The sequence below is a fragment of the Leptonychotes weddellii genome, chromosome 11 (genome assembly GCF_054177405.1).
Source record: "Leptonychotes weddellii isolate Sample4059 chromosome 11, ASM5417740v2, whole genome shotgun sequence".
NCBI lineage: Eukaryota > Metazoa > Chordata > Mammalia > Carnivora > Phocidae > Leptonychotes > Leptonychotes weddellii.
The window spans coordinates 42,192,281-42,212,241 of NC_138379.1; the positions used below are offsets into that span (position 1 = coordinate 42,192,281).

The 19,961-nt window shown below is 36.6% G+C and overlaps 1 protein-coding gene across 1 annotated transcript in view; it reads right to left on the reverse strand.

Annotated features, from left to right (window-relative positions):
- Window positions 1–5,924: 5,924 nt before the first annotated feature.
- IPO7 (importin 7) overlaps window positions 5,925–19,961 on the reverse strand; it is a 58,861-nt gene continuing 44,824 nt past the window's right edge. Inside the window, exons 16-25 of the mRNA XM_006728507.3 lie at window positions 18,658–18,786; window positions 16,661–16,727; window positions 16,452–16,577; window positions 15,892–15,989; window positions 14,017–14,112; window positions 13,093–13,313; window positions 12,795–13,000; window positions 11,412–11,618; window positions 8,897–9,013; window positions 5,925–8,045 (exon numbers count right to left, since the gene is read on the reverse strand). Of these exons, the coding sequence (XP_006728570.1) occupies window positions 7,948–8,045; window positions 8,897–9,013; window positions 11,412–11,618; window positions 12,795–13,000; window positions 13,093–13,313; window positions 14,017–14,112; window positions 15,892–15,989; window positions 16,452–16,577; window positions 16,661–16,727; window positions 18,658–18,786 (1,365 nt within the window). The 3' untranslated portion in view covers window positions 5,925–7,947. The remainder of the gene's footprint in view (window positions 8,046–8,896; window positions 9,014–11,411; window positions 11,619–12,794; window positions 13,001–13,092; window positions 13,314–14,016; window positions 14,113–15,891; window positions 15,990–16,451; window positions 16,578–16,660; window positions 16,728–18,657; window positions 18,787–19,961) is intronic.

Below are 19,961 nucleotides of genomic sequence, written 5' to 3' on the forward strand. Positions count from 1 at the left end.
CTTCTTCCTCAGCAGGGGAGCCTGCTTCTCCATCTGCCTCCAGCTCCCCCTGCTTGTGCTCTCTCTGACAAAGAAAATCTTAAAAAGAAAATAAAAATTTTTTAAAAATGAAGTTCTGGAGCACTTGGGTGGCTTAGTTGGTTAAGCGTCCGACTCTTGGTTTTGGCTCAGGTCATGATCTCAGGGTCCTGGTATCTAGTCCAGCCTTGGGCTCTGCTCGGTGGGGAGTCCACTCAAGATTCTCTCTCCCTCTGCCCCTCCCCCCTTCATGCTCACACTCTCTAAAATAAATAAATAAATCTCTAAAAAAAAAAAAAAGGTTTGAAATTTCATAGGGCTCATGGACCCTGAGCTGAATCCTTGGTCTGTAATAAACTCATTGAATTAACCTCATTCAGCTTCCACATTAATCAAGGTTTAATTAGAACATATTTTAGGAAGTGTATGATTAGGTTATTTAAAACATTCCAATCTCAGTTCTCAGTATATATGCTGATGTAAGCATAGGTATCATAAAACTGGTAATGTTATGACTAATTGCATGATTTCCCTTACTTCAAGCTGATCAATAATAATGCCAATATGAATGCAATTTTTTCTTTTTACCAACTCTATTCTTGGACCAATTTATTAACCCTATTTGAAAAAAAATCACCCAAATAGCTTCAAGGTTTACCAGTTGTGGTTAGTGTGTGTTGTTTAGTGGCAAACTAAAAAGAAAATACACTTTTCATTCACAAAATATTATAAATCTTCTAAAGCCTCTTAAGATTTCAGGTGTTCCTTTGAAACTGGCTACCTCAATGACGTTCTAGCTATCATTTTGGCTTCTAATTAACATTTACTTAAAGTAGAGCATTACAGACAGAAGGAAAACCAGTTTAATACGCATAATAAATCTGCAGGATTTCAGCAGAATAAGTAGTTAGTTCAGGAATGAAACCACTGGTTTTAACATGATTTTATTTTTCTGGGAAAATAATCTTTAAAAAAAAAGATTTTATTTATTTTAGAGAGAGTACGCAAGTAGGGGGAGGGAGAGAGAGAAGCAGAATTCCATAGAGAGCCTGATATGGGGCTTGATCTCAGGACCCTGAGATCATGACCTGAGCCAAAACAAGTCAGATGCTCAACGGACTGAGCCCCCCGGGCGCTCCTGGGAAACATAATCTTGGGACAAAGTGACAATTTTTTTTTTTAAGATTTTATTTATTTATTTGACAGAGAGCGACACGGAGAGAGAGGGAACACAAGCAGGGGGAGTGGGAGAGGGAGAAGCAGGCTTCCCGCAAGGCGGGGAACCTGATGCGGGCTCAATCCCAGGACCCTGGGATCATGACCTGAGCCGAAGGCAGACGCTTAACGACTGAGCCACCCAGGCGCCCCTAAAAAATAAAATTTTTTAAAAATTCTCACTTTAGGGGCGCCTGGGTGGCTCAGTCGTTAAGCGTCTGCCTTCGGCTCAGGTCATGATCCCAGGGTCCTGGAATCGAGCCCTACATCGGGCTCCCCGCTCAGCGGGAAGCCTGCTTCTCCCTCTCCCACTCCCCCTGCTTGTGCTCCCTCTCTCACTGTGTCTCTCTCTGTCAAATAAATAAATAAAATAAAATAAATTTTTTTTTTTACTTTTTAGAGAGTGAGTGAGCATGCACACATGGGCCTGGGGGAGGGGCAAAGGGAGAGGGAGAGAATCACAAGCCGACTCCCCAATAAGTGTGGAGTCTGACAGGGGCCTCAATCTCATAACCCTGAGATCAGGACCTGAGCCAAAATCAAGAGTCAGATGCTTAACTGAGCCATCCAGGTGCCCCAAGAGTTTTTTTTAAAGTGAAGCTCATGTCTCCAAATAAGCAGTAAGATTGGTACTATTTTATAGAAAAACACTAAGTGCTGTAATTTTTTTGAGAAAAAAAGTTTGGCTCAGTCTTAAATTCCTAATACTATGTATTATATCAAAAGATAGTGGGACACCTGGGTGGCTCAGTTGGTTAAGTGTCTGCCTTCAGCTTAAGTCATGATCCCAGAGTCCTGGGATGGAGTCCCAAGCCAGCTCCCTGCTCAGAGGGGAGCCTGCTTCTCCCTCTGCCTGCCACTCCCCCTGCTTGTGCTCTTTCTCTGACAAATAAAAATCTTAAAAAAAAAGATACAACAGTGATGCAACATTTACAGGAAAAAAAAATTTTAAGGATCCACCTCCAAAACTTTGGCACCAATTACAGTAATAGGGCTGTTTGACAGGGTGATGGGATTTAAAATATGAATGGGGCACCTGGCTGACTCAGTTGGTGGAGCTTGCGACTCTTGATCTTGGGGTCATGGGTTTGAGCCCCACAATGGGCTTAGAGTTACTTAATAATAAAAATAAAAAAACAGGAACTAGTAGCAAAACAAAATATGGGGAGATACAATCTCTAATTATTTACTCCCAAATTCTATAGACCATTTACAACTGAATAACCATGAGTAAAACTTTTTAATTTAGAAACATTTCAGGTTACTTTTTAGAGAATTTTAACCAAATTTGACTTTTAAGAAAAAACTGAAAATTGAGATAGTCTATAAAATTCACCATTTTAAAGTGTTCGCTTTAGTAGTTTTTAGTATATTCACAAGGCTGTACGAACCATCACCACTGTCTAATCCAAAATATCATCCCCAGAAGAAACCCTGTGCCACCCATTAGCGGTAATTCTTCATTCCTTCTCCACCCCCACAGCCACCACTCTGTCTCTGGACTTGACAATTCTAGACATTTCATATAAATGGAATGTTTTGTCTGACTTCTTCCACTGTTTCAAGGCTCATCCACATTGTAGCACGTAACAAACAATACTTCATTACTTTTTATTGCCTAATATCCAACTGATTGTATGGCCATACATTTTATTTATCCATCCATCAGTTAATGGTTATTTGGGTTGTTTCTACCTTTTGACTATAATGCAACTATGAACAATTGTGTCCATGTTTTTGTGCAGACATGTGTTTCATTTCTCTTCATTATGTATATCTAGGAGAATTTCTGGGTTACACTATTTTCAATCTGAGGAACTGCCAAACTTTTCTATGACAGATAAGCATTTTCATCTTATCAGTAATGTATGAGGGTCCCAATTTCTCCACATCCTTACCAAACTTGTAATGATCACCTTCTTTATTTCAGACATGTTAGTAGGTGTGATATATCTCCTTGTGATTTCCCTAGTGACTAGTGATGTTCAACATCTTTTCGTAGGATACTGGCCATTTATCTTTGGAGAAATTCTTTTTTTCAGTAGGCTCTACACCCAACATGGGCCAGAACCCATCATCACATGCTCTACTGACTGAGCCCGCCAGGTACCCCTTGATTCCTTTTTAAATTGGGGTTTGTTGTTGAGTGTTAAGAGTCCTCTATATATTCAGGATTTGCAAATATTTTCTCACATTCTCTGGGTTTTTTAACTTTCACTTTCTGGTCCTTTGAAGCAGTTTAAAATTTTGATGAAGTTCAAGTTACCCATTTAACCTTTGTTGCTTGTGTTTTGGTGTTAGATCCAAGAAACTGTTGCCTAATTCAGTCACAAAGATTTATGCCAATATTTTTTAAGAGTTTTGGAGTTTGAATGTTTGTATCTTTGAACCACTTTAATTTGTGTGTATGATGTGAAGGTAGATACCTCAGATATCTGTCTCAGAACCACTTGTTGAAAAGATTATTCTTTCTTATACTGAATGGTCTTGGCACCCTCGTCAAAAATAAACTTAAGGGTTTATTTCGGACTCTCAATTTTATTCCATCAGTCAGCGTAAGATGTCTATCCTTACACCAAGACCCTGTCATGACTACAAAATCATGTCAGCTTTCAAGATTGTTTTGACTAGTTTGAGTCCCTTGCATATCCATACAAATTATGTTTGTCATTTCCTGCAAAAAAAAAAAAAAAGTAGCTGTTTTTATAGGGATTGCACAGAACCATAGATCAATTTGGGGAGGATGGCCGTCTTCATGATACTGTCTTCCAATTCATGAATATGGGATGTCTTTCCATCTATTTAGGTCTTCTCTCAATAGTGTTTATAATTTTCACAGTAGGTTTTCAGTTTTGCTAAACTTTTTGATGGGTTATAAATGGAATTTCCTTAATTTCACTGCCGTTGTATAGAATACAACTGAGTATTAACCTTGTGTCTTGCAATCATGATGAAGTCAGCAGCTTTTTTGTGTGGGGATTCCTATAAGCTTTCTACAAGATCACATCATCTGCAAATAGTTTCACTTCTTCCTTTCTAATCTAGAAGGAAGCCTTTTATTTCTTCTTGCCTAAATGCCCTGGCTAGAGCCTTATATGTACAATGCTGAATAGAAGTGGCAACAGGGAACTTGCTTGTCTGGTTCTTGATTGCAAGGGTTAAGTTTTTAGTTTCTCATCATCATGGCCATTAATGAGCTTTAGGTTTTCGGTAATGCTTTTTTTCAGTTTGAGGAGTTCCCTTGTATTTCTAGTTTGAGTTTATTAAAGGATTTTAAAAGAAATCTTAAGACTCAGATAGGAAGCATTTAAATACAGGATCCAAATATTAAGTATAACAATATGAGTACTGACAAATGTCAATCTATACATGAAAGCAGAATCTAGACATATATAAAGAAGTGGTCACCTATGCTTTAAAAAACCTGGAAGGGAGGTGTGTGTGTGTTACTTCTAAAAAAGTTACTTAAAAGACAGTTTCTCCCTACATATTAGTAAAATCCTGGATTTCTAGCTGGACACCTAGTTTCCCTTTGTAAGAACCACATTCACCAAAGTGCTACTACAAGAGTGGCCAACCTCATCAAGGGTAAAACATAGAATTCAGGAATGCTTAAAAGAAAAAAAAGTCATGGGGCGCCTGGGTGGCTCAGTTGGTTAAGCCACTGCCTTCGGCTCAGGTCATGATCCTGGAGTCCCGGGATCGAGTCCCACATCGGGCTCCCTGCTCAGCAGGGAGTCTGCTTCTCCCTCTGACCCTCCCCCCTCTCATGCTCTATCTCATTCTCTCTCTCAAATAAATAAACAAAATCTTTAAAAAAAGAAAAAAAGTCACAATCTTCACCAAATTTCAAATTATATAAAACAGAAATGACATTTTTGTGATGGATGTTTTAATGTAATTTTAGGCCATTCATTTTACAAACACTACTATGCTTAAGGCATTGTGTTAGATCTTCCCAAAGACATGGTTTAGTCATATTAATACAGTTCTTAATGACTTTTTCTTCATTCTTGCTTCAGGGCCTACACGTAGGGCTGTGGTTTGGCCACCCTGCTCTACACTCTGGTCTCTTCCAGAGGAGAGGACAGCAGTCACTATCTTGATAAGGTGTGTTAGCTTAGCAATCACCATTTTATTACCTGGAGAGAAACAGATTAACTTCCTTTAATGGTGATAAATGAGTATGTTTTGAAAAAAAAAAGATGGCTTAAGTTTAACAAAAAGTTAAGATTCTACACTTTGTTTGACAAAACAAAAACTGAAACCCAAACAAAATCAAAATTAACTTCTATAAATTAAATAAGTTACAGGTTAGTGAAACTGTGGGAAAGGCTGTATATTAAATAATATCTACATGCAACCAATTACAAGTCTGTAAATACTTCTATCCAAAGTCCTACAACCTTATCCAGAAACACTGACAAATATCAAGGTGCACAATCTGTATGAAACTAGAATTTGATGTTAAATTTAAGGGAATACTGTAAATCACTGATACATATATATATATGATACATTAAAAACTAACACTTGAAAACTAATTTTAAGGTCTTTAATTTCAATTAAAATCTATAAATGGAGATTAGTTTGGATTGTATGACAGAGGAGACAATAAAACTTATTCTCAGACATACCAATACATTTTCTTAGAATAAAAGCTAAGCAAATGAGAATTTTCATACTGTGCATGGGAATAACTAAAACCTTTATTAGATATGGTTTTCCAATAACAATGTGAAAATTGGAATTATCAATTCAAAGAGCATTGAAGTCTGAAATTTAAAAAAGTAGACTAGATATTAAGGGATAAAAGGTAAAGGAAGACGAAAATGTTTAATACTATTCAATATATCCCCTCTGTACACAATGTTGCATATATACAACTACTCCATTTTAATTTTATTGATTTTATATAATAGTGAAATCCCCTTAAGCAACCTAGGGTATACAGATGGTGTCCAACTTGGGGGAAAAAAAAGTAGAAACACACCTGATTAACAGTTTTCACCCACACATTTTAGACAGACAACTTTTTTTTTTTTTGCCAAGATTTTCATAGTAAATTCATAAATATAGGAAATACTTTCACTCCTTCAGTGTTAAAATAGAAAACCAAACAGTGCCAACAGTAGTGGCTTAATTATTGGCATACAAGAAAAACACAACACCAATGGGTTTTCTTCATTATGCATTTTAAATATCAATATGTGCATTTGTTTCATTTTTACAGTTATAAATTTCCTAGTCTGTTATAGACAACAGCATTTAATAGTTTTGAATCCATTGAGATGTTGCTTTCAATTTGAAATATTGTGTGTATACATGTATATAAAAAAATAACCCAATGTATGACTCATCTGACAGATGTTTAAGATCAATAAAGGCTTATTTTTCAACATGCAGTTAGGAGAGAAGCAAGGCAACCTCTCCACATTGTCTTTGTTGCTGGCTTGTTTTTGCAGTGGTATCAATAGTGGTTTTGGAGGGAACCGTGTGCCTTCAGCCTAGCTATTTAAGATCAGATACCACCAACAAGAGGGGTAGGGGATATGGGGGGAGGGGAATATGGGCAGGTGTTAAATTTTAAAAGTGTGCATTTTGCACTCTTTCTAGGTACAGGATAAAAACAGGCCAATGAGGGAAAAGTTTTATAATTAGGAAAAAACTGCAATCAAATCAAGACATAATAGCCGAATTAAGTTCTTTTAATAGATTGCATATATAGATGTTTAGCCATACTCTTTGATCAACTCTTTAAGAGTAGAACTTTATATCCAATTTACATGCTTCAAATATCACCTTTCTTATTTGATACAGTAAGGTCTTGTATCCAAGTCTCCACGTGTACACTGAGAGCTTTAAGAAAAACAGGACACAGAGGGAGTTGCCATTTTTTAGCAGCAATGAAATATCACTAACCCCTTTTAACATACCGAATTCAAGTCACTATCAGAGGTGAGTGCACCACAAAGTCACCAGGTACAAAATTGCTAGTTCATTTTTAAATTAATAACCTGAAATTACCCTGCCCCCCACCCCATTACATCCCTTCTTTTTATAAACAGCAAACATTTTGCTATTTTATACATAGGCTAGCAGGCTTGTTTCAATATGAAAGTGCTAATTCATTTACAGATTTTTTTTTAGTTATGTAGTGCTACAATAAATGTCCAATAATCTACATAGGAACAATCTTTGATGAATGAAAATGATGAAGACTGAATAAGGCTATCGATTACCTTATCTTATTTACATATAAAGAATAGATACCCAATGGTGAGGAAGAGACAGAAATCGGACAAATACTCATAGGTGTAAAAATTACATCTACCTTTGAGCTTATACTGTAAATGAGACATTTTAAATAGTCCTGTAGCCCATGCCTATTTTTTCCTCAGAAAAAGAAAAGCTGCCTTCATGACATCCCCTCGTTTCAGATTTCCACAGTGTCACTTGAACTTTCAGTCAGAATCTTACTTTCTTCAAAAAATAAAGAAAATACCACCCCCAAATTACCACCCTCCCCCCCGAAATCCCTCTGGTTTCTTTTTCAGTGCCAAGTTGCATGATCAGGTCCAACCTCCTGGGTTTTTTTTGTCCATCTATTGATCAATTAGTTTAGAGTAGATAACATGAACCAGTTCTGGAACCACTACTAGGAGGAACACAAGCTCTTCACTACAATCACACAGCAGGAAAGAAAGTGATAACTCAATTCATCCCTGGTGCCGGGCCTCCAAAATTGAAAGAACTTGGCACAACTGGAGCACTGAATTTGTATCCTCCATGCTTCTCAATCATTTTGGATTCTAAAAAAACAAGTAAGTGAAAGTTTAATAGAGTATTTGATCATTTTACTACTTTGGAGAAGAGAAGGAATTGACAGACATTAACAAAAGCTTAAACCCACTAGTTCCAAAGTTGTCCTCTCCCTCCTTCTCTTGTACAGGAGTAAGAGAGGGGAAGGGGTACATTATAGAGAGACGATAAACCCTCATGTTGTATGCTGTAGACTTCTTGGCCAACTTTCACTTTCTGATGTTACAAAAAAAGTCTTTAAATACACCTTTCTGAGTCAAATACTGAATCAGAACTCAACTCTTCAACAAAGGGAGTAACAGCTAATGAATCTAGTGCAGGGAAATCCAAATATAATAGAAAGTTGTGCCTTCTGTAAGGAGGATACTTTTTTGAATATTAAACTAATCTGACTAATGGTACTAAGACCTATAGAAAATTGTTAGGCTGTGTATTATCTAAAATGTCCTTTCCTGAAATGCATACTGAAATGTTTAAAGATGGTAAGATATGATGATGTCTGGGATTTCCTTTAATATTTCTAAGAAAAAGCATAGTTTTTCTAACCTAAAAATTTTTTATACTTTTAATAGAATTTTCCACTAACAAGCCATCACCATGAGCTTGAGCAACTTTATCAAAGCTATTGCACACTGAAAGCAGTCTTTGACTACACTTAAAATCAGTCAACTATGGCCAAAAACAGAACTCATTTCTTCATTTCATTCCTTTATTCCTTCATAATTCCTGTCACCTGCAACAATTGTACCTTTTATATAATTTTGAATCATTTAATATAAAATGTTAAAGCTGTATCAAGTCATCAATTGCATTAAAGAGGGGTTGTGGTCAACTGACATACCATGGGCTGCTCTTCTTTGATCAGCCAGAGTTGCTATATCCTGTAACTGTTTTCTTTGTTCTTCATTAAGACCATGAGTCAAAGCCTGATACCACACAGGATTACGATTTTGTATAGCTATCAAAAAGAAAACAAGGGGGAAAAGGGCAATAATATGAGAGGCCTGGTAGTTCCTTTCTAATATGTTCCTTCTACTTCACCTCCAGTACTGAAATTCTAATCTACTTTATATTTTCTCAAAAATAATTTAAGTTACTTTATTTGTGAAAACAAAAGATATAGGGAGAAAAAAATTCTGGTTTGGCTTTATGCTGAAAAAAAATCTAATCATTCTCATACTTCGTATCTCTAGCTTTCAAGAAATCAAGAGCTGAAACCAGTACTTATATAATTAAGTAACAAAGTAGGGAAACTTTAAAAAGTAACCCAACCTGTATAAAAGATTCACAGTTAAAAGCAATTGATCAAGGCTACTTTGGTTAGAATTCTCAAATCCCGAAATTAAAAAACAAAAATCAGAAACATTAAGTAGACCAAGAAAGAAGTGAATGGTACAAAATAAATGCCTTATTTTGTTCTGTACTGCCCGTCAAAAACCTTTCTTAAAAACATCTGTCTTGGGCACCTGGGTGGCTCAGTCGTTAAGCGTCTGCCTTCGGCTCAGGTCATGATCCCAGGGTCCTGGGATCGAGTCCCACATCGGGCTCCCTGCTCTGCGGGAAGCCTGCTTCTCCCTCTCCCACTCCCCCTGCTTGTGTTCCTGCTCTCGCTATGTCTCTCTCTGTCAAATAAATAAATAAAATCTTTAAAAAAACAAAACAAAACAAAACAACATCTGTCTTTTTCCAATGGTAGCTCTGCAGTACTTATAATGCTCACGTTTTATATTATAGCCTAAAATAATGGTCAAACCCCATCTGTAATAAGTGGATAACAAATTTTCCCAGCATGTGACAAGACCAGGTATTAAAATATCAGTGTTGGGGCAGCTAGGTGGCTCAGTCATTAAGTGTCTGCCTTCAGCTCAGGTCATGATCCCAGGGTCCTGAGATCAAGCCCCGCATCAGGCTCCCTGCTTGGCGGAAAGCCTGCTTCTCCCTCTCCCACTCCCCCTGCTTGTGTTCCCTCTCTCGCTGTGTCTCTCTCTGTCAAATAAATAAATAAAATCTTAAAAAATAAAAAAAAAAAATCTCAGTGTTTCATAAAAACATGCACTAAATTGACGTATAAGGGTATCGAGTCCGACCATATATTTCCCTATTTCAATTAAGTACCTATACAAAGGGGTAGTTGTGTGCTGAGTTAGAGAAAAAAGTTCTCTATAAAGACTTTCCACAAAAGAAGTTTTTAACACAGTAATTTTGAGGTATTGGGGGGCAGGGATCTGACAACCCATCACATGCTTTTCTATTTCTATTTTATTGCATTTACTATGCACAGGCCCTCTACTATAAACCATCCTTTGGGATTAACATGTATTTAAGTCTATAAAATACAAAGTCACAGACAAAAACAAGTCAGTAATTCTTGGCACCTCCATCAATTCTTGCTGCCTGCCTGCCATGTAGCTCAGAAACCACTCCTTTGTGTTTCTGTAACCTTGCATCATAACTGCTCTGTCATGGGTTTGGAAGACTGATGCCTTGGTTATCAGAGAATTTATTCTACAACAAAGTTCTCATAATACATAGAAATGATAGCACAGTTGTAACTCTGGAGAAAAGGGTGTTTCAAATATAGTGCCAATTTTAATTTCTTAAGTTGGATAGAACAGAGATGTTCTATTTTGTTGAAGTCCAAGTAAAGGATGGTAAAGCCACATACAATGTGTTACAGGAAAAAAACAAAAGGGATTCCAAGACCATTAATGTTCAAAATGGTCAAATTCTCAGAAATTAACTGTGGTTTTAGCCGGAGGGAAAAAAAAGATACACAAATACATAAACATGCAACAAACAGATTTAAGAGTGGATACTTCTGGAGAATGCTGAAAGGTTAGAAATCAGAAGTGGGAAAGAGGAGGGCGCCTGGGTGGCTCAGTTGGTTAAGCGACTGCCTTCGGCTCAGGTCATGATCCTGGAGTCCTGGGATCGAGTCCCACGTCGGGCTCCCTGCTCAGCAGGGAGTCTGCCTCTCTCTCTGACCCTCCCCCCTCTCATGCTCTCTATCTCATTCTCTCTCTCAAATAAATAAATAAAATCTTTAAAAAAAAAAAAAAAGAAGTGGGAAAGAGGAATTGTCATTGTATAAATTTTGAACTATACTATTTTCCTATAATGTGCATATTTCAATATGACAATCTAAATAAAATAATAAAATGAGGAAATACTCTATGACTCTATGGCAACAGTAGTAACTTTGGATAGTTTAGCTACCAACCCTTCAATCACAGTCGGGTTTGGGTTTGATATCCCTAAAAAGCCTTCTTTAAGTGATAGACACAAATAAGAACAGAAAGGTTCAGGGAAATGGATCATACAGAGCTATATGAATTACATATAACAAGTTGACTTACTTTGAAATATAGCTTTAAATATCTGATACTCATCAACAGGGTTATCTTCATCATCAATGATTGTGGAATAGCCTTCCAGAGCAGTCTCCTCAGCATCATCCTCTTCCCAATCTTCATCATCTCCATCCTCACCTGCTTGCTTAGCCAAAATCTCCAAATATTCTTGCCCATCTTCATCAATATCATCTTCATCACTCCCCAGTTCCTCTGCAAGCCATAAATAGGTGCATTTGTTAACACCGAAGTATTCTCTTACTCAACAAACTGACAGTGATCACAGTCAGTAAATTACAAATCACAACTGAATAAATTCAAGTTCCAGGAACTGGTGTTTAAATACAATATTCAGCGGGGCACTTGGTTGGTGCAGTTAGCTAAGCGTCTGACTCTTGGTTTCGGCTCAGGTCGTGATCTCAGGATCATGAGATCAAGATCTAAGCTGGGCTCTGTGCTCAGCGCAGAGTCTGCTTGAGATTCTTTCTGCCCCTTCCTCTGCCCCTCCCACTCCTGCTCTCTCTCTAATAAATATTTAAATAAATAAATACAATATTAAGCAATAAATAGAGTAAAAAATTCTCATAGAAATCCAAGAAAGCCAACCACAAGTCCTAATACCAGAGGTTTGAACATAATATGAGATTCAGCACTTGTGCTCTGGGCCTTATGGGATATACCAAACCAAACACCAACAGTAAAATAATATAGTTTATGTTATATCATTTTCTGTGAGTATTTTTTTTAAGGCTAAGTTGGTGAATCATAAAAAAAATGGCAATACCTATCTTATTCTGAAACCATTACAATAATTTCTCTTAACCAACATTCTATCAATTTATACTCTTGTAGTCTATAGTGTCCTACAGGTGAAATGTATTAGCCAATAGCTGATCAAATTATTTTTATAGTGCAGGTATACTTAGGTTTTAGCACTAACAGATGATAGATGTTTGCCAACAGCAAAAACCATAAATGCCTAGAACTGCTTTATATGTCGGGAGATCTAGCCAAAGTTCCTGCCTTCGCAGACCTTACACTCTAGCAGGAAGTAAGGCAGTCTTTCTATGAATGAATTAACACAAAAGCATTTGGGTATGATTCCACATTTCTTCAGAAGGGTTAAAAAAACAAGTCCAGAGGCACCTGGGTGGCTCAGTCATTAAGCATCTGCCTTCGGCTCAGGTCATGATCCCATAGTCCTGGGATTGAGCCCCGCATCGGGCTCCCTGCTCCGCGGGAAGCCTGCTTCTCCCTCTCCCACTCCCCCTGCTTGTGTTCCCTCTCTCACTGTCTGTCAAATAAATAAATAAAATCTTAAAAAAAAAAAAAAAAGTCCACCGATTTCTAACTAGGTAAGTTTGGCTTTCTCCACCACAAATCCCTTACCTGTTTCATCATCATCTTCAGCTTCATCATCATCATCACTGTCATTCTCGTGTTCTGCATGGCAGGCATATGCTCTTTTTAATCCATTAAATAAAAGGATAAAAGCTGGCAAAATCTGTCCAGAAACCTGATTTAAAACTTGTGGTATTTGTTCCATATCAATAAGAGCACAAAGGCCCAGAACACACATCTTTCTGTCATGAAGCCTAAAAAATAAAATAAAGATTTTCTTCTTGTTTTTAATAAGCAGAGTTTCTCACAAAGTTAAATAAACAAAGATCCAATATATGTCACTTACCCCAAGAAACAATCAACATCATTAAGCCACTGTGTAATAAAATGATTTGTAACTGGTTCAACATTATTAGGGAAGCGAAGATTTTCTAAGGTGTTGAGAAGTAGGTGTGGGTTATAATACAAAGCTGCAATGGCAACTTGCAGGCACATTGTCCGAAGTTCACTTGTCTTCACCTCTCTTGTCAGTCTCTCTAAAGCGGCTTCCACAAATAAGGGAATGCACTAGAAAGAAAGACAGCAAAGTATTCCAAAACCTTAAGTAACAGCAGTCTAACCATCCTACCCATATTAACTTGTTGCCTCAACTAACCTCTTTTTCTCTCCATCAGATGACCTAATAGTTTTTACTGTTGAGGCATTCACTGAGAAATCTAACTTTAGAGAAGACATTCTTTCTGCCCCTTCCTCTGCCCCTCCAGAGGCAGAGGAAGTCTTCTTCTTCACGGGGCTATTAGAGCCTCACAATAGCCAGCTGGATTCACAATATTCTTATTGACTAACCTTACTGTAGTAATCACTTCACATATATACATCTGTATCAATTCATATTATACACCTTAAGCTTATAATGTTGTATTTCAATTATATCAATAAAGCTGGAAACTGACCACGGAAATTTAACAACTAAATCTATCTTACTGCAAAGTGATTATGTGACAAACAATACTCTCACAGCCTACTATAAAAAAATCTTACCTTGCATGGTAACAGCCATAAAACTTGCCAGTCATATTTTCATACACATTAAACAAATGATCATTATATATTGGTTAAATTTTAAACCAATAATTTAAAAATGTTATCTAGTATCATAATAAACAATAATATACAAAATACACAGCTGTCCCCAAAGAAAAAAAGGTGGAGGGAAAGATTCTCTCTATGAAGCCTCAAACGGGAATTATTAATAGTTAGCCTCACTGACCTGGTCAATGCCACGCCCTTTGCATTGTAGAATGATGACCTCTAACAATTTTGCTGCATGACACTCTGCATCTTCTCCTGCAACTCCTGTAAGAACCTGATCAACACGGAAATATAAAACTGCAATGAGGCATCATGAAACCTTTAAATCAGAGAATATCTGTCCTCCGTCTATAGTCTTTGGAGTTTTTAAAATATTATAGTTAATTAATATAAATGATTACAATATTCATTGTACAGACTATAAAGCAACTATGAGGATCTGGAGTCGCTGGTTAGCTGTATCTCCTCAATCGCACATCTTGGTCTATAGTATAAGCAAATCACCTCCCCTGCAGTGCCATTCTGAACTACAGCCATGTTGAAAATCACTATCTTCTCATATGACCATCATAGCTAAAGCACCCTACCTTTCTTAGGGAAGGCTCTTATGTAAAGAAGTATAAGAAAAAATAAATAATAATAATAAGCTGACATTGCTAGGAAAGCCCTTTCTCTACACAAGTCTCATAAAATAAAAAATAGTGTCCCTGGAAGAAGAGGCAGCTTGTTGATGGCAAATGCTATTCCCAAACAAGAAATAAAAAACACGGACTCGCCCTGCTACTTAGAGTACTCTTAAGTGTTATAGGTAACTTCTGGAAAAGAAAGTAGATCTTATAGACAGATATCACCGTTCCCAGAGTATTAACATAAACTATATAATTGACAATAAATAATGAATAGTATACCAGATGATTATTTTGTGACTAAGTGTTCAGAAAGAAAAGATATTAATGAAGACAAGCCTTTCTAAAAATTCCATGTTTTTTTTTAAAGATTTTATTTGAGATAGAGCACAAGTAAGCGTGCGCATGAGAAAGAAAGAGAACATGAGTGGGGAGGAGAAGGAAAAGCAGGGAGCCCAATGTGGGGCTCGATCCCAGGACCCTGGGATCATGACCTGAGCTGAAGGCAGCCACTTAACCAACTGAGCCACCCAGGCGCCCCCTAAAATGCCTGGTGTTAAACAGCTAGCTGTCTCTCAGCACTGTTAGAAATGCAAATATTACCCAATTATATTGACTTTGATATTGAAGGACCCCAATTCAACAACTGTATCCCCTATCTCTTGTGTAAGAAAATCATTAAAAAAAAAAAAAAATTCAGCATACATTTACTTGTGATTTTCCAAGAAATGGCACAGTACTTTTGACTTTCATTTTAAGTAAACCCTTGGTTTTTACAATCTTGCTATTTACTAAATAATTTCTGTAAAGCCTCCATAAACCTGTAACCTACAAAAATTTTCTTTATAAAACATCTTTATTTTTGAGCCTTTCAAATATCTCTCAAATTTAAGTTCTTGATTCTTTCCTTGTTTTGATTCAAAGGCTAGCAAAGAACTAGTAGGCTAAGGTAAACTCCAGGCACTCTAAACATCAAAAACATTTATAACTATAATAAAATGTCAGGGCAGACAGGGGCACCTAGGTGGCTCAGTCGGTTAAGTGTCTGCCTTTTGCTCACGTCATGATCTCAGGGTCCTGGGATCAAATTCCATGTCGGGCTCCCTGCTCAGCTGGGAGTATGCTTCTCCCTCTGCCCCTCTCCCCTCTCATGCCCACCCTCTATCTCTCTCTGAAGTAAATAAATAAAATCTTAAAAAAAAAAAAAAAAAATGTCAGGGCAGACAGAAGACAAATATTTGTCAAAGGCATTACTGTGGCATATAGGAATCAGTCTTTTAGTTTATAGCTTTTAAAGCCCTTATTCTGTCAGAGCCATATAATATGTTCACTATAATGTGTCATGTATCTTCACTCTTCACAATTTCATACTTATCACAGCACCAGCCTCATGACATATATCCTTATATTAACTAAAAATGACCTACCTTCTTACACATACTATATATCATTTCAAGATACTTGGTATCAGACAGAAGTGTATCTGTATCAACTGTTACATAATTATGGAGCAGAGGCATCATATCTGTATTAATAAAAACATAAAAACATTAAAAAATGAATTAAACTAAAACATAAAAAAGTAATAAAAGTTAAATATCTTTACTAATATAAATGCTGTTTCTGAAAAATTTCCTTAGAAAACGAAAGCAAATGTGAGATTGTTTGGTCTGTAACAGAGAGAGAGAGAGAGAGAGAGAGAGAGTGTGTGTGTGTGTGTGTGTGTGTAATGCAAAGGGTATTATTATATATTGTACAAAAAAGACTGACAGGAGCAGGAGGGTGAGAATATGTGTTAAAGGAAACAAATCTAAAAGGGTAACTAAATCAAAATATATAATGGAAATCAATGGTATCATCCTTGAGCATCAACTACAAGTGAAAACATCTAAATAAAGAAGCATTTAGAATATTATGTTCAACTGTATACTAAAAATAAATCAAAACGGGGGGAAATCTTCAGTATTTCTATGTTGACTTGACTTACCTGTAAAGTAATCAAAGCCATCTTGCTGAAAAACCTCAAATACTAGAGGTAGCAACTGCCACATTTGCGGAGACACTTGTTGACACGTCAAACTATGTGCTAAAGAGAAGATCTCCTCATAGAATTCTAAAGAAGAGTATGGAGTCATTAGGACAATGCTTGCTGATATGAAATAGCAGGAAATTCTAAGCACAATTAGAGGTATATACCTAAGACATGCTGTTGTAAAACAGTTCCAATGACCTGTAAGCAGATTCCCTCAAGCTGCTGGGTTATCTAAAAGAGAAGAAAAAAGTTGTATGTTACTACAGTACACCAATGAATTAATAAATAATGTATAACGCAATTCACTGCTTATTGAAATATAAAGTCAATATCTTAAATCATTTTAAGTCTTTGTTTTGAAGTGACTCATTATAAAATTGTGGGTCAATGTGGAATTGAAATTTAATGAAATACCATTATAATTTAATGAAATACTATTACAATAAACACACACAAGAAATCACTTGCACAGTTTACCTAAAAAGTAAAGGAAAAAACAGTATCTTGGAAAAATGTAAATAATTATGAAAATAAAGGAGCCACATCATTCTGCAGATAGATTACAGACCTTTTTGTGTTTAAATATAGATCAACTCAGCCCAGATGTAACTGAAAAGTCACTGTCAATGGCTTACAGAAAAATTATTTGAAAGGCATTATTCCTACCACTCCCACTAATTCTTAAGTCACCTCGATATAATTATTAGATATAGTGAACCACACCCCAAGACCAAAAATACAAATTCCTCTTTAACTGTCAGTATGATCCTCAATCAGATCCCAAATCCGTGGAAACCATCAGAATGTTTAAAGAGTGGGGAGGAGAGACAAGATAAAGTTTACTAACTGGATATAGAACCAGGACATCCATTTCAATTATATATACTTAAAACATTTTCAACTCTTCAAATATAGTAACAACTGATTTGTTAACCACAGACAGCTACAGAATTCTTCATGGCGTCTACCTATTTCCAATTATAATGCAGAATACAAATAGTTCACCAAAAATCTCCTGTGGCAAAAGGCAATTTGCAGATAATCTGAAAATATGATTTATGGATATAAATATCTGCATGGAATTATAAACACCAAATTCAGGACCCTGGTCACTTCTAAGGGAAAGAAGGAGGGAAATGAGATCAGGAAGTGGTCCTCCAAGGGCTTCAATTACATCCATCTGAAATTGTTTTCTTACTGGAAATAAAGCCTAAAGGATATACTATAAAATGTTAAAACCCCAATAAATTTAGGTGGTAGTTAAAGGGTATTGGTTATAGTTTTCTGTTCTTTACCCTTTTTTGTATGTCTTAAATTACTTCATTTTTAAAAATTCATGATTACAATTCTCTTTCTGAAAGACAACTGTAAGAAAACTAGAAAGATGATAGTAATGATAGCACAACAATGTATACCTAACACCACTGAACTGTACACTTGAAAATGGTTAAGATGGTAAACTTTATGTTATGTGTAGTTTACTATCATTAAGAAACATTTTTTTTAATTAAAAAGAAAAACTAGAAAGGCACCTAGGTGGCTCAGTCAGTTAAGCGTCTGCCTTTGGCTCAGGTCATGATCCTGGAGTCCCAAGACCAAGCCCCGTGTGCTTCTCCCTCTGCCCCTTCCCTCCATTCATGCTTACTCTCAAATAAATAAATAAAATCTTAAAAAAAAAGATCTCAGGGTTGTGAGATTAAGCCCTGCATCGTGCTCTGCGCTAGGCATGGAGCCTGCATAAGATTCTCTCTCTCCCTCTGACCTTCCATTTAAAAAAAGGAAAACTAGGAAGGTTTTCCTAGGAACCACCACACTATTGGATCTGGATCTGAGAAAGGTAACCTAAGAGGCAGCCAAAATCCAGAGCCTTGAGGTAAGATACGGGTATAATACAAATACCTCCTTCCTATTCCTTCTTACCTCCTTCCATTCCTTCTAGTACTAAAGAACCTAAAATATTTATAAGATACCAATCTTTCCTTACAAAAGGGAACTAGTTAAAAGCTGGCATAATCAAGGTGAATGTCGAAGATAATCAGAGAATTAGATAAGCCAGAGCCTTCCAAAAAAGCATTAGAACAGTTGCTGAAAAATGGCTTTAAATTCCCTAAAACTTGGATCATTACCTGGATCAAAACCTTCTAACACTGAATCATTTTACCTCTTTATGATCTTCAACTACACTAAGAAGTGTGTCGATGGTATTCAGGATTCCCATAGCAGTAACTGCTTTGTCATCACTTCCTTCTTCATCTGGCCCAGTCTGGATTACCTGATTAAATGTCATTGCCTAGATTCAAGAGAATAAATTTAAACTTGCCGTTATAGCAGTATAAACACATTAACTTAATTTTTAAAAATGTTCTCACAGGGACAGCAAAACCAATCAATGTCACCACTGATTAATAATAATTAAGAGTCTCTGGGCTCTATAATCAAATGGTACTGCCACTTACTAGGTGACCTTAAGTTATTTGATCTGTTTCCTGACATTTCATTTGAGAATTTTATCATAGAGATACTTTGAGGATTAAATGAGGAAAGGCATACAAAGTGTTTAATATTATCAATATTCTTATTAATATTACTGGCTAACATTTGACAATGCCCAAACACAGGTATATTAATCACAGTTTTTTGTTACAAAATTCAATTGTTTTCAAACTTGTGAAAAGGATGGAGTCCTAACTAATAATCAGCTTATTATAAATGCAATATACATATTTAAAGAATGCTGTTACAGTTATTCAAATATCCTTCCCCATTTCAAAATCAGTTTTTCACAAAACTCTTTGCTTTTGCTTAAATCCAAAGCAAATACCAAAAGCTAGATTCCTGAAACCTCAATACTCAGGAGGAATATAAACTGCATCAAATAAATCACTGTATAGGGATTATGAATGGTAATTGTGGACATGTTCATATTTTCTACTACCCTTAAATAATTTACATTATTAATTCTCAGAAGTTTGGGGCTATGTACAGCAAACAAAGGCCAACTACTGAATAACTACTGTTTATAAATTTCATTAAAAAAAAAAAACAAAAAACTATCTAGGGGCGCCTAAATGGCTCAGTTGGTTAAGCATATCACTCTTGATTTCAGCTCAGGTTATGATCTCAGGGTTGTGAGCTGGAGCCTGGCATCGGGGCTCCACGCTGGGTATGGAGCCTGCTTAAGATAATCTCTCCCTGGGCACCTGGGTGGCTCAGTTGTTAAGCCTCTGCCTTTGGCTCAGATCATGATCCCAGGGTCCTGGGATGGAGCCCCACATCCAGCTCCCTGCTCAGCGGGGGATGGGGAGGGTCTGCTTCTCCCGCTCCCTCTGCCCCCACCCCCCGCTTGTGTTCTCTCTCTTAAATAAATCAATCTTAAAAAAAAAAAAAAAAAAGATTCTCTCTCCTCTCCCTCTGCCCCATTTGTGCTCTACTCTCTCTCTTAAAAAAACTATTTAGGGCACGTGG